The sequence below is a fragment of the Pleurodeles waltl genome, chromosome 5, assembly GCF_031143425.1.
Source record: "Pleurodeles waltl isolate 20211129_DDA chromosome 5, aPleWal1.hap1.20221129, whole genome shotgun sequence".
Classification (NCBI taxonomy): domain Eukaryota; kingdom Metazoa; phylum Chordata; class Amphibia; order Caudata; family Salamandridae; genus Pleurodeles; species Pleurodeles waltl.
Genome location: NC_090444.1, coordinates 48,263,299 through 48,277,290, shown reverse-complemented (window position 1 = coordinate 48,277,290; position 13,992 = coordinate 48,263,299). Strand labels below are relative to the sequence as shown.

The following is a 13,992-nucleotide window of genomic DNA, read 5'->3' as shown; positions in this document are numbered from 1 at the left end:
GTGCATTGGTTTTTAGCAGAAAGCAGATGCAAAATCCATTTCTGTTGGTCAGGACTGGAGGGGACACCTTGGGCAGTGCTGTCCCTGAGACAGAAGAACAGGGGACAAGCCAACAAGCACTTGCAGTCACTCTGGGTTCAAATGAGATAGGTCCAGTCCTTGTCCTCAACAGGGAAGAGATTAGCAAGCAATAGGGCAGCTCAGCAAAGCAGAGAAGAAGTTCTATGGAACAGTCAAAGGCAAAGTGGCAATCCTTACAGCACAGCAGTCTTTACTCCAGCCGAAATCTTCCCAGGTCCAGTAATGTACTAATTTTTATGGTCAGAGCCCCAGTACTTATACCCAAATGTGCTTCTAAGTGGAGGTGACTTCAAAGCAGCTCCTTGAAGTGCACAGAGATCCTTTCTTCCTAGCCCTGTCTCCAGACTACCAGCCGGGGGTAATCAGCCCTCTGTGTGGGGAAAGGCACCTCCCTTTTCAAGTGTCAGCTCACTTCCACCCTCCCAGCCCAGGAAAGCCCATCAGAATGGAGATGAATGCAGATGCGTCCTTTGTCACACACACTCTTACTGTCTTTGTGGCTGTCTAGATGGAATGCACAAAGTGTGAATGTCACCTACCCCAGACGTGTATTGCAGACAGGCAGCAAGGCACACAGAGCATTAAGAGCAAAGAAATGCCCACTTTCTAAGTGTCATTTCTAAAATAGTAATGTTAAATCTGACTTTACCAGTAAAAAGTATTTATCATTACCATTCCAATCACATAAAACATGATGTAGTTACTCCTTTCTGATCAGGAATTACAGCTTAAAGGTATTTTAAAGAATTCCGATGCTGGCCTATGAAAGGAGTAAGCCTCACAGTAGTGAAAAATGACTTGGAGTTTTTCCACTACCAGCACATGTATATTTTAAAAGTACACGTCCTGCCTTTTACTTACATAGCACCCTGCTCTATGGGCCACCTAGGGCCTACTTTAGAGGTAATTTACATGTACAAAAAAGGGAGTTTAAAGCTTGGCAAGGGGTTTTAAAAGCCAACTTGAATAGGCAGTGAAACTGCACACACAGGCTCTACAGTGGCAGGCTTGAGATATGTTAACAGGGCTACTTAAGTAAGTGGCACAATCAGTGCTGCAGGCCCACTAGTAGCATTTCATTTACAGGCCCCGGGTATATGGTACACCACATTGCAAGGGACTTATGAGTAAAATATATGCCAATTGTGGATACACCAATGTTAACAACAGGGGAAAAGCACATGCACTTTAGCACTAGTCAGATTTGGTGAAGTGCTTAGAGTCCTAAGGCCAGCCAAAAGATACAGGAAAAACAGGAGGTGAAAGTCAAAAACTCTAGCGGGAGACCACCCTAAGGTTGACAGGTCTACTTGTGATCATATCATCTTAACATTTGCCCTCATTCTTCAGGAGATTCCTCATGTCATTGTCACATTAGGTATAAAATATCCTCACCAGTCTTTGTGCACCCCATCCTGCAGTTTCCATTGCAACAGCACCGCTGCGTCCCCGGGCACTGGTTGTCGCTGCTGCACTCTGCAGGAGCAGGAGTGGAAAACAGACAGTTGGACCTGTTGAAGGCCGGACAGAATCCAGGTTTTTCTGAAGCAGAAGTAATCAAAGTGGAATTAGAGCCCTACTACCACAGATATGTAGTTATAGAAACATTTTTATTGTACCATGTTTGCCTATTAACATTGCAATAATTAGCTGATTTTATTTTGAAATCTGTGGTGAATATGTACCATTCTCTTCTAATGTTCTCTTATGCTGGTGCAAGAGTTATTTCCCCCCACGGACCTCTGTTCTGCTGTTTGCTGTTTCATATACCTGACTCAATTACTCTCCTCTTTTTGGCTACATGAGAGGTATTATTTTGAAGCGTTGCAGCTCCCAGGATTTCCCCACTTTTAACACTTGGGCAGCATCTGCAGTACCGATAAAAGAGCACATGCAATATACACAATACAGGAAGCAGGAGGGTCCTATCCTTAATTGCCCAACAAAGAACTTTAGCCCTTGTGGGATAAACTATGCTCCATTACAGGGGAGCTTCTTAGAGTTTACACTCCTTCAATCCTTGAACTCCTGGAAGAAACTTACAAACAAGAACATGAGATGTTACCAACCATGAGCTATTACCAGCCTTGAGATATTATCAGCCATGATGTATTACCAATCAGGGTGCCCTTCAGCCAACTACAGGACAAAGATATTGTGGTTTGTCTGTTCAAGATGTCTTCACATCAACTTATTTCTTGGGTATGAAAGGATTAGTTACCTGTGTTAGTACAGCAAGCCACCAGGCAGATGTGTAAAAAGATGCCTCAACTCTACTTAGTAACATGACTCATGTACAAACACTGTAGTCTCAGAAAGCAGCTTCCTCCGCCTAAGAAGATGGAGCCAGGATGTCGATAACACATCAGAATCAATCTATGATGAACAAAACACTTCATTCCACATTTGAGTGTGAATTAATCAGAATTTCTGTCTGCTTCTCCCACCATATTATGGAGGTATGACAACAAACAAGGAAGCAGATACGCCAGTGTCACGCACCATAGACAAGAATAGGAATACTTCACATCACATTAGCCAAACATGGACCCAAGTCAATATAAGAACGCTGTTCCCACATTCAGCATCTCTCTCTTTCATGATGGAGGATGCAGTAACATGCTGCAAGTAATGCACTTTACTTGAATTAACTCACTCTTTACACAAACATACTATGAACAACCCATGCCACATAACACACTTTCCTCTGTGGCTGAGGGAAATAAACCACAGTAACACAGAGACCACAGTAACACTGTGTAAATCTCACTCTAACCAAAAGCAAGATGGCCTCAACCACATTAGGTTGATAATGTCGCTGGCAGAGCACTCCAGTTTATTATTTTGAGAGACTAATAGTGGTTGAGTTAGAAATGTAGAGAATACAGGAAAGAAATGTGTTTGCTGTAGGAACAGTGACAGCAGCTCTGTAGTTTTTGGTGACTGCACACATTTAGGCATCAACAAAGCACAAAGCTTTTTGTATGTTATGTGGTAATAAACTTTTTGGGCAATGCTTTTTCCTGTAACAACTACTGCAACGAGGCTTAAGTCATGTGTCTAGATGTCTAGTAATGAACCTGCTAATGCAAGGACATATGGATTTTGGAGCAGAAAGCACTAAAATCTCTGTGTTATGTCTCATTTTGAGGGAATAACTTGTACTAGGTGCTATTTGTTTCACCATTAACGTAAAGTTTCGGGGTACTGGAAATTAACATGTGTGATATACTGACAAACATAATGGAGGCCTAAGGGTTCAGCACAGGATAACCCTGGAGTCAGAGCATGTTCTGACAGATTTCACAGCTAGTTCTGTCCACCACCTTGCAATGGCTTCTTGCACTGTAGCCTGCAGCCATATTCACAGCACTTCTCATCTCCAGGACACTGCTGGTTTGTGGAACATTTATTGGTTGGTGGACTGTGGAAGTCAGTGCACGTCGGGTAGCTAGGAGGCAACGGGCAGGATCCCTTCTTTTCTGGAGAATAAAGAGCAGAGAATAACTTATGCTTTATGGTGGGAGATTGAAGAGAGTGTTCATGAAGAGACTACTAAAGCAACCACAACATAGGAACATATTTTACTAATCGCTGGTAAATATCTTCAGTTCATTCCGAAAAAACAATTCATAATATTTGAATAGTGGAAAATAAAAATTATTTTTGAAAAACCAACCACCAGTCTTCAACTCACACTCTAGATTTAAAACACAAAAACATCACTTTATAGTCTTGTATTTCCCACAAAACATTTCCCAAATTAGGGGCATATTTACGTGAAGCTTACGCCACCAGAGCATCACTTATATCTGTGAGGTCACTCAAAAACACTTTGCGTGGCTTTTCATGACCTCATAGATATGGAGTAAGACAAGGCAGCGTAAATCGGTGTGTTGCCTTATTCCAAACCAGGGAGATGTTTCATGGGCACTGCAATAGATTTTGACACATCCCCAGATTTACCTAATGCTGTAAACCTGGGACAATGCCACAACCTTATGCCTCCCAGAGCAGACATAATGAGGAGGAATATTTGTATTTCTCCTCTTTCCATGTGTGCTGCATTCTGCAGCCAACATACAAAGAGGAAAACGCCTCTCAGGATTGTTTTTGTGCAGGAAGGTGTTCCTTCCTGCACAACAACAATCCTGCAGGCAACGCTTGCACCCTTGCACCATTGTGCAAGGGTGCCTGCATTGGCGCTAGGCAGCAAATTGTGCGCAAGTGTCTGGAGAAAGAACAGAAATGCACCATATTTCGTAAATGCTGTGCATTCCTGCCCTTTAACACTGGCGTACCACTGAAAAGCAAGAAGACTTGTGGCGCTTCCCTACGCCAACTGCCCATATATATTGACCTTAGTTCAAATATTGTTTGGTCTATCGCTTTAATATGACATGCAGAAATATGCTTTTATCAATAACTAACAAATTCCAGTTTCTTGGAACAGTTACTCATGCTACAGATGACAGATCAGACCATAAACCATACTTTGCAGAGACCTTTGCAGACTGTCATCATGCAAATCAAATTGACACACCTGCACTGAGTGCCAATTGCACTAAAATGCAATTTATTTTTAAAAATTATTGAAATCCATGCAGAATAGGAAATGTAATATTGTGCAGTAAGCAAGCAGGCTCAGAAGAAAGTCAGTGACAATCTTCACATCAAGACCATTTCTCACTGCAATGCATGCTGTGCGTCGTTTCTTGCAGGCTGTGCGTCCAGTTTTCGCGGCACAAGGAGTTCTTTGCAGGATGAAGTCTTTTGGGACCTGAGACTTCAAGGAACAGGAGGCAAGCTCTATCCAAGCCCTTGGAGAGCACTTCTTAGCAGTGCCAGATGGCAGCAAGGCAGCAGGGCAACAGTCCTTTGCAGTCAGGTGAGTCATTTGGGCAGCCAGGCAGATCCTCTTGGCAGGTTGCAGGTTCTGGTTCAGGGTTTCTTCTCCAGTGGTATCTTGTCCAGAAGTGTCTGAGTTGGTAGGGTCAAGGACCCTGCTTAAATACCCAAATGTGCCTTTGAAGTGGAGGAGACTTCAAAGAGTGGCTTAGAAGTGCAACGGGTCCCCTTTCAGTTCCATCCTGTCTGCCAGGGTCCCAGTAGGGGGTTTGGCAGTCCATTGTGTGAGGGCAGGCCACTGTTCTTTCAAATGTTAGTGTCAAGCCCTCCACCCTCCCAGCCCAGGAAGACCCATTCAGTATGCAGATGGGTGCAGGATAACTGAGCATCCAGTGTTTGGGGTTGTCTGAGTGCAATGCACAAGGGAGCTGTCAAGTAACCTAGCCAGACATGGATTGTAAGGCACAGAAGGATTTAAGTGCAGAGAAATGCTCACTTTCTAAAAGTGGGATTTGTAAAATAGTAATATTGAATCCAACTTCACCAGTCCAGCAGGATTTTGTATTGCCATTCTGACCATACTAAATATGACCATGTTACTTGTTTCAGACCAGAAGCTACCACTCAAACAGTATATGAGGGTAGCCCTAATGTTAGCCTATGAAAGCCAGTCCTCACAGCAGTGTAAAATAAATGTAGGTGTTCTACACTACCAGGACATATAAACTACACAGGTATATGTCCTGCCTTTAACCTACAAAGCGCCCTGCCCTTTGGGTTACCTAGGGCCTACCTTAGGGGTGACTTATATGTAGAAAAAGGGGAGTTTACAGCTTGGCAAGTACTTTTAAATGCCAAGTCGAAGTGGCAGTGAAACTGCACACACAGGCCTTGCGTTGGCAGGCCTGAGGCATGGTTGAGGGGCTACTTAGGTGGGTGACACAATCAGTGCTGCAGGCCCACAAGTAGCATTTAATGTATAGGCCCTGGGCACATGTAGTGCACTTTACTGGGGACTTACAAGTAGATTAAATAAGCCAATTGGGTATAAACCAATGTTACCATGTTTTAAGAGAGAGAGCATATGCACTTTTGCTCTGGTTAGCAGTGGTAAAGTGTGCAAAGTCCTAAAACCATCAAAAACAGTGTCTAACAAGTGGAAGGAGGCAGGCAAAAAGTTAGGGGTGACCACACTAAGGCTGTCAAGTCTACCAAACAGAAACCAACCAGTATCCCAGTAAGAAAAAGTGTTTATTATGAGTATTCTTCCAACCACATTGGTCCTTTTCTGTGTGTATTTCTGATTCTGGGGAGAAAACCGCTGATATTATCTGTCTCCTCTGAGCAGACTAATGCACCAGTGGGATGACAGGTAGGGGTTGGGCATGGTCTGGGTATGTCAGGTAGCCAGTCTCTGCTGCTCGTGTGCTACTGCAGGGGTTGGGCCGAGGCGGACAGCACTCCTGCCTGCAGCCATTGTCATGCAGGGTCCAATAGAGCCATGAGGCTCCAGACCACAAATTATTGTGAGTGTTTGTGGACCTGACAATTCCAAAACTAGAGACTTGGACCTGTTTGCAGAATAATGCACACATACGGCAGTAAAAGTGTGAATAGCCATGGTGCTCAGCAATTAAGGCTTTAAATAATCAGTTGTTGGAGTGAGCAAAGAATGTAATCAGTAAAATGAGCATTTGTATTTTTGCCATGGGCATGGAGTAATATTTACTTATAGTAGATAATATTCACAGGCAAATATATAGTTTTATAGTATGCTGATAATGTTTCATCCTACATTAATATGTATGCATCTTGTAACACTGCATGATTTCATGAGGCAAATCTATTCAGATGTTTTTAGGGCCATAAACAGGTATGGAACTGTGAACTGGAAGCCACGTGTTTAACTTCATGGCGCCTAAACTGACATGTTCCAACACTGTAAATGTTCACAGATTATTTCTAATGAAGCCCTCTATTTCACATGGGCTCCAGGAATGCAGCAAACGCTCATTGGTTTCAGCAGGACCTCAGCTGAGGGGGGACTAGTGGCATTTACCAAGAGGGGTTAGTAGACACTTCCTCCAAGGGTACAAGTAAAGCATCCTGTGACTCATCACATGTGACCTATAGCTGGTGAAGGATTGGTATTCACTTTCCATTAATGATGGGGGCTCCCCTTATGTGTGTCCTAAGGGCAGCAGCTGATGAACCAAAAATACCTTTATAGAGAAAAAGATGTGGAAGATGTTGCTACCACTGGGTGAAAAATTCAAGGTCAGCCACAACGTCAAAAAAGAGGAATGACACTGTGATACACACAGTAAGAGGATTTTAATCCCTAAACCTAGTGTAACCCAATTACCTATAACTTTGTAGTGGCTTGGGTGTATTTTTGAACCCACTACAATGCATTCCTGGATTTTGATAAATATCGTTTCAATTTTGCCTGTTCTTCAAAATGAAAGGGTTTGATTGAAGGGAGTAGGGCAGCTCTGTGCATCCTGCTTCCATGCATGTGTACTCATTGGCACCAAATCATGCAGAGAACACATTTTCCTACTCCCAAATTCTTATTTGAATATGGTTGTGCCACTTCCTGCACAGAAACAATCCAGCATGCATTGTAGGCATCCCTGCACCATGATTTAAGGGTGCTGAGGTGGTGCTAGGCAGCCAGAAGAGGATAAGCAGAGAGCAGGAATCTTAATTGATAAGGCACAGTCCCGCCCTCTTACTTTCATGCTGTATACTGCACTACGGTGTCTTACTGAGTTGTTTTGTGTAAAATGATGATAAATATGGCCCTCAATGGCATCGTAAGGATCTCCACACCTTTTGGGCATACCTTTCCACGTAGGGTGTATGCCGTATATCATGGCGAAATAAACATGGCGGGGACTTATTTATTAATCTTTCATGCAACGCAGGCAGCAAGCAAACTTAATGCACTGTGTTCCGTGAAAGGGAGATACAAGAAATGTGCCATATCGACTAAGATATGGTGCATTTCTGCTATCTCCTAGCACTGGTGCACTGTGTGTGCTGCCTAGGGCCAACGCAGGCACCCATCTTTAAAGGCATATTCCCCTTTCAGTGTGTGCTGCAGAATACAGCACACATAGAAAGAAGAGATAACAAGGAGAAATGAAGATATTTCTCCTCATTACACCTGCTTCAGGGAGGCGTTTTGAAGCATTTCCATGTTTACTAGCTTTAGTAAATCTGGAAATGAGCTCAAATTAATGGTTGAATGCATGGGAAAACCCATACTCTGCCAGTGGCATAAGGAAACTTGAGGGGGTCCTCCTCCAAGGTACACAGAGGCCCCCAAATCCAGACTCAGTCAGGAGCTCTCAGGCCAGGATATTGTGCTGAGTGCTGAGGAAGCCCACTGGAGCTGAAGGCCACCCTGAACTACGGGGGCCAATGTTGTGCCACTATGCTCCACCTATGGAACACTTTCCTAATGTAAAGTATTGCATCATAGCGCTGTACGCTGCCTTGGGTTACTTTTTGGGGAAAACCCATTCAAAGTCACTCAAAAAGTGGTGCATCCATGACACAAAATGTTAGCAAATCTGCAATGGAGTCCATCTACAAGCCATGGTGAGTAAAGAAGCTACCAAACAAAACCAGAAGAAAGCAAAAGCTGTGTGTGTATTTACGTCAGTATGGCTTTTGTCCACAGCTAATGTATAGCACCACACCAAAAATCCACAGGAGGACACGAGATTGAAATAAATGGTCTCAAACTGTTACTGCTCCTGGATCTCTGAAAATGCATGCACCAAAGATGGGTGGAACAGGGAATAATGTTCCCCTCCTTATATAAATATGGTTCAACTTTTAACACCTTGCTTTTAAAATTTAGAGATACAGTTAAGCTGTTTCAATTTGAATATATTATCAGACTCCAAACAAACAACACAATTTCACTTAGAGTTACACGGATTGGATCAGCTATTAAATTGTGTCCTTTAAGTAGAATGGTTTTCACAATCTACAGTTAACTATTTACGTAGGAGTGTTTTATTACATTTTCATACAGTTTGAGCTAGGGCTTCATTGCAATGAACACAGCTCCTACCTATCACAGGATCCTTGCAGGGTAACACGCAGTGTGATTCGCAGCAGCGCTCGTACCCATGACAGTCCGTGTCGTCCTCACACGTGGTCATCCGAGGTCGTTTACAAAGTGCGTCCTTTTTGGGACATCCAAAGGTTGTTGCTGTAACAAACGAAAAACAATCGCAAATAACAGTATACTTGGTTTGTATACATTGCCATACTGTACTAGTGTAGGAATGAAACAGTATTGGTTTAAAGGTATACCCTGGTAGATAGACATAAAAAATAGATCTGGGTGACATTTAAAGAGTAGGAAAGTGGAGTATTATGTAGTGTTACTGGTTAGGCTTCTCTCTGTACCACTGTCACAAAACCCCAAAGATGGTCCTTTGGATTCACAATAATAAATCCTTAGCTCAGTACTGGCAGGGTGACAAAGAGCAGGCAGGCTTTTCTAGAGAAACATGTGTGAAACAATTCAGAGTACCAACATGGACGATAAGTGATTGACACGAATCAAAAGAAATCCAACACCAATTTATAAAAATAAAGCAGAGTTTTATCTTAATTTAGACACCAAAAAAAAGTAAATCAGATACTTATAACCAGAGTTATGTTGTTGAAAAGTGAAAGTGGATTATTGGTAAAGGCAGGTAAGTACTTACACTTAGCAATAGGCCACAAACCCCCACTCGGTCCAGTCTGAGTCTCAATAAATTAATCCCAGCGCAACCCTTCGTAGCTTGGCAATGAGCAGTAGGCTTAACTTAGGAGACATGTGTGTAAAGTATTTAATAATAACAATACAGCAAATAAGTAAAACACCAAAACACAATAAAAATCCAACACCAGTTTATAAAAAAATATATTATATTTTTATCTTTTAAATGACACTAAAACAACAAAAATCCAATAAAGGGAAATAGAGATATGATTTTCTTAAAGAATAACTGATTTATTACTGCATAGAAACCAAAGGCGCCAATCTGGACATCTGGCCGCACTCTACTGGTGCAAAGTCAAAATTTGAGGCCGACCGCAAAGTAGCCCTGCTTGGAAACAATGAGCGGGAGGGCTCGGTCAAAGTGGTACCTTCGGACATAGGGCCTCATTACAAGTCTGGCGGTCACTAGACTGCCAGACTCGCAGTGGCGGTCAGGACCGCCGCTGCTGTGGTGGTTCGACTGCCACATAATGACCCTGGAGGTCAGACAGTCAGGGTACCAGCATCTATGTCAGGATTGGTGATACCGACTGGGTGACGGCGGGTGTAGGTTGCAAACAGCCATGGCGGCCTTGTACGCAGTGCCACCCTGCTGATTATGACCTGGTTTCACCGCCATGAAAAGGCTGGCAGAGAACAGGTGCAGGGGGCCCCCCATGCCCATGTCATGGGCAGTGCAGGGGTCCCCCTGCACAGCACCCAGCTTTGCAGACAGTGCACATTATGAGGCTGCTGGTGCCCCCTACAGGCTTGCCATCACGCTTATCAGCCAGCGACAATGCTGCCACCACCTTCCAGTAAGGACTTTAATCTTTTCCTATTTTCTTCACCGGGACGAAGTCGCAAGTCGGATCCAGCCTCCCTGGAGCCCACTTTGGATACGGGTCGCAGGAGAACTCGGTGATGGATTCTACATTCGGACTTAGATGATTTTCTGTGACAGAAATCACGTTCGGGACCAACTTGAAATTGAAGTCGACCTCCCTGGAGCCCTCTTTGGATACGCTGCGTGGAAAGCCTCAGTCAACTTTTTATGTTTGGACTTTGAAGCTTTTTGGCAGCGTTTTCCCTCCAATGTCTGATGACCCTCCACAGCAAGCCAATTTTTAGTCAACATTGTCAGATTGCCTTTTCACAAGCCCCCAGTGAAATCCTGGAAGTTTGGGGCTCCAGAGCTTTGCAGCAGAATGAACCTACTAGTCAGGCCGGATCGCGGTCCACATAAGCTGACTTTGCTGTCGGGTCGATCCACTTATGGAGCTTTTTTCCAAAGTTGCTCCAAACTTCTCCAAACGTTTGGATCTTCTTCCAGAAGGTCTTTGAAGGTCCTTTAAGAGTCCAAAACTCCCCACAAGGTTCCAGAAGCTCTGAGTTGCTCCCTGAAGGTTAGGACTTCAACTCCCAAAATGAACCTGGCTCAAATCTAAAAATGACCACTGCTCAGCGGGTCAGTTTCTCCATGCTTGGTGCAGGGCACTCTGGTCAACTACTTTCTACCTGTAGTAAATCTCTAGGAGTCCCTTCTTGAAGCAGTAGAAGACAGAAAACTTCATTTTAGTGGTGAAGCCCAAGTGTGCAGCCGGTGCAGTACTTCAGAGTGCAGTGTCCAGGTGCAGGTCAGGGGTCCAGCAGGGCAGGGCAGTCCTTCTTCTTGTTGTGTTCCTTGTAGGGATCTCAGGTGTGGTACAGCTCTGCCAATTTATTGTTGCTACTAGAGTGGAAAGCAAGAGGGGGTCGTGACCAATCACATGTAGGCCACCACCCTCTTGAGTGGCAAAAATCAATCCCAGGGAGAAAACATTCTCTCTAAATCCAACATGGCAAAAACTCAACTTCAGAGGTTAGGTATGGCTGACTCCACCCACTGGTGTGGCTATGTCTCCCTTAGCAGAGTCCTTCCCTAATCTAATCAGGTGGCACCTGGCTGTCTGAGTTTGCAGGAAATGGGGGAGGTACAGTTGATTTACCAAATGTCCTTCCCTCCTTTGAAGACAGGTTGGCTCCTCTCCCCCCTCCTGTTCCATCATCTACTGAGGCAAATCTCCTCCCACCTGATGCTTCCTTTGTGTCAGACCATGCCACTTCACACCTCATCAAGGCAGCCCGGCTCAGGTGCCAGAGGCTGCCCAATCAGAGAAGGGCACTGCAGAGCTGAAACTGGTAACTTTTAGAAGAGTTCTAAAACTCTTTCTAGGTTGAATTATATTTGATTCAGTAGTGACAAGTTGTTTGATTTATTATAACTTTTAATTTGACACTAAACCTGCAATATTTAGCTCATTCCTATGGAAAAAAATACTTTCTTATTTTAAAATAAGGTCTCTCCATGTTAGTCTATGGAGCCCTTTCACTGAAATGGGGAAACATGAATTTAGCTATTTTTCCCTCACCAGGGCTTATAAAACATCTTTTAGAAAGTCCTTGCTTTTAGTTACACTGCACCCAACCCTGGGGACACTTAGGGCATACCTTAGGTGTGTAATGTAAAAATAAGGTAGCTAAGAACTTTGGAAGTGTTTTTAATTTCAATGTCGAATTTGGGGTTAACTTTCACCTACAAGCAGCCAGCAGGGCAAGCCTGCCTTTGAAATCAATCAATCAATCAATCAAAAAAATGTATAGAGCGCGCTACTCACCCGTGAGGGTCTAAAGGCGCTGGTGGTGGGTGGGGAGGTGGATTACTGTTCTAACAGTCACGTCTTGAGGTTCTTTCTGAATAGCATGAGGTTCTGAGGGGCATATTTATACTCCGTTTGCGCTGAATTTGCGTCGTTTTTTTCGACGCAAATTCGGTGCAAAACTAACGCCATATTTATACTTTGGCGCTAGACGCGTCTAGCGCCAAAGTATGAGGAATGAGCGTCATTTTTTTGCGTGAACGCCTTCCTTGCGTTAATGAGATGCAAGGTAGGCGTTCCCGTCTAGAAAAATGACTGCGACGCAAATGCGTCGTATTTATACTCCCGGGCAAAAATCACGCCCGGGAGTGGGCGGGGCAAAAAACCCCACATTTGCGCCTCTTTTTAACGCCTGGGTCAGGGCAGGCGTTAAGGGACCTGTGGGCTCAAAATGAGCCCACAGCTGCCCTCCCATGCCCCCAGGGACACCCCCTGCCACCCTTGCCCACCCCAGGAGGACACCCAAGGATGGAGGGACCCATCCCAGGGACATTCAGGTAAGTTCAGGTAAGTATAATTTTTTTTTTTTTTTTTGGCATAGTGGGGCCTTATTTGTGCCCCCCTACATGCCACAATGCCCAATGACCATGCCCAGGGGACATAAGTCCCCTGGGCATGGCCATTGGGCAAGGGGGCATGACTCCTGTCTTGACTAAGACAGGAGTCATGTAAATGGCGTCTGGGCGTCGTTAAAAATGGCGCAAATCGGGTTGAGGCGATTTTTTTGCCTCAACCTGACTTACCCCATTTTAAGACGCCCTAACGCCATTTTCCCCAACGCCGGCGCTGCCTGGTGTACGTGGTTTTTTTCCACGCACACCAGGCAGCGCCGGTCTGCTAGCGCCGGCTAACGCCATTCAATAAATACGGCGCCCACATGGCACTTCAGAATGGGGTTAGCCGGCGCAAAACTTTTTGACGCTAAACTGCGTTAGCACAGTTTAGCGTCAAAAAGTATAAATACGGGCCTGAGTCTTGCGGAGGTTGGTGGGGAGGGAGTTCCAGGCCTTGTGGGAGAGGTAGGAGAAGGATCTGCCTCCGGTGGTGGCGCACTGGATGTGGGGGACTGTGGCGAGAAAAAGGTCGGCAGAGCGGAGGTGGCGAGTGGGAGTGTGGAAGTTCACTATTTCGTTGAGGTAGGTTGGTCCTGCATTTTGGAGGGATTTGTGTGCGTGGATGAGGATTTTGAAGGTGATCCTCTTGTCAATCGGAAGCCAGTGAAAGGACCTGAGGTGTGGGGAGATGTGTTCATGGCGTGGGAGGTCCAGGATGAGCTGGGCGGCTGCGTTCTGGATCCTCTGGAGTTTGCGTTTGAGTTTGAGTGTGGTGCCGGCGTAGAGGACGTTACCGTAGTCTAGGCTGCTGCTGATGAGTGCGTGGGTGAAGGTCTTTCTGGTCTCTATGGGTATCCGTTTGAAGGTTTTTGGCAGTATGCGGAGTCTGTTGAAGCAGGAGGAAGTGATGGCGTTCACTTGCTGGGTCATGGAGAGGGAGGGGTCCAGGATGATGCTGAGGTTACGTGCGTGGTTTGAGGGTGTTGGTGGGGGGCCTAGGGAGGTGGGTCACCAGGAGTCGTCCCATTTGGTGTTG

At 44.9% G+C, this 13,992-nt stretch overlaps 1 protein-coding gene across 2 annotated transcripts in view; it reads right to left on the bottom strand.

Annotated features, from left to right (window-relative positions):
- The window catches only part of LOC138295322 (uncharacterized), a 190,151-nt gene that overhangs the window by 82,947 nt on the left and 93,212 nt on the right, over positions 1 to 13,992 (bottom strand). For both annotated transcript variants that reach the window (XM_069233543.1, XM_069233542.1), the window contains 3 exons: positions 9,020 to 9,160; positions 3,408 to 3,563; positions 1,477 to 1,623 (listed from right to left, as the gene is read on the bottom strand). In XM_069233543.1, coding sequence (XP_069089644.1) covers positions 1,477 to 1,623; positions 3,408 to 3,563; positions 9,020 to 9,160 — 444 coding nt within the window. The remainder of the gene's footprint in view (positions 1 to 1,476; positions 1,624 to 3,407; positions 3,564 to 9,019; positions 9,161 to 13,992) is intronic.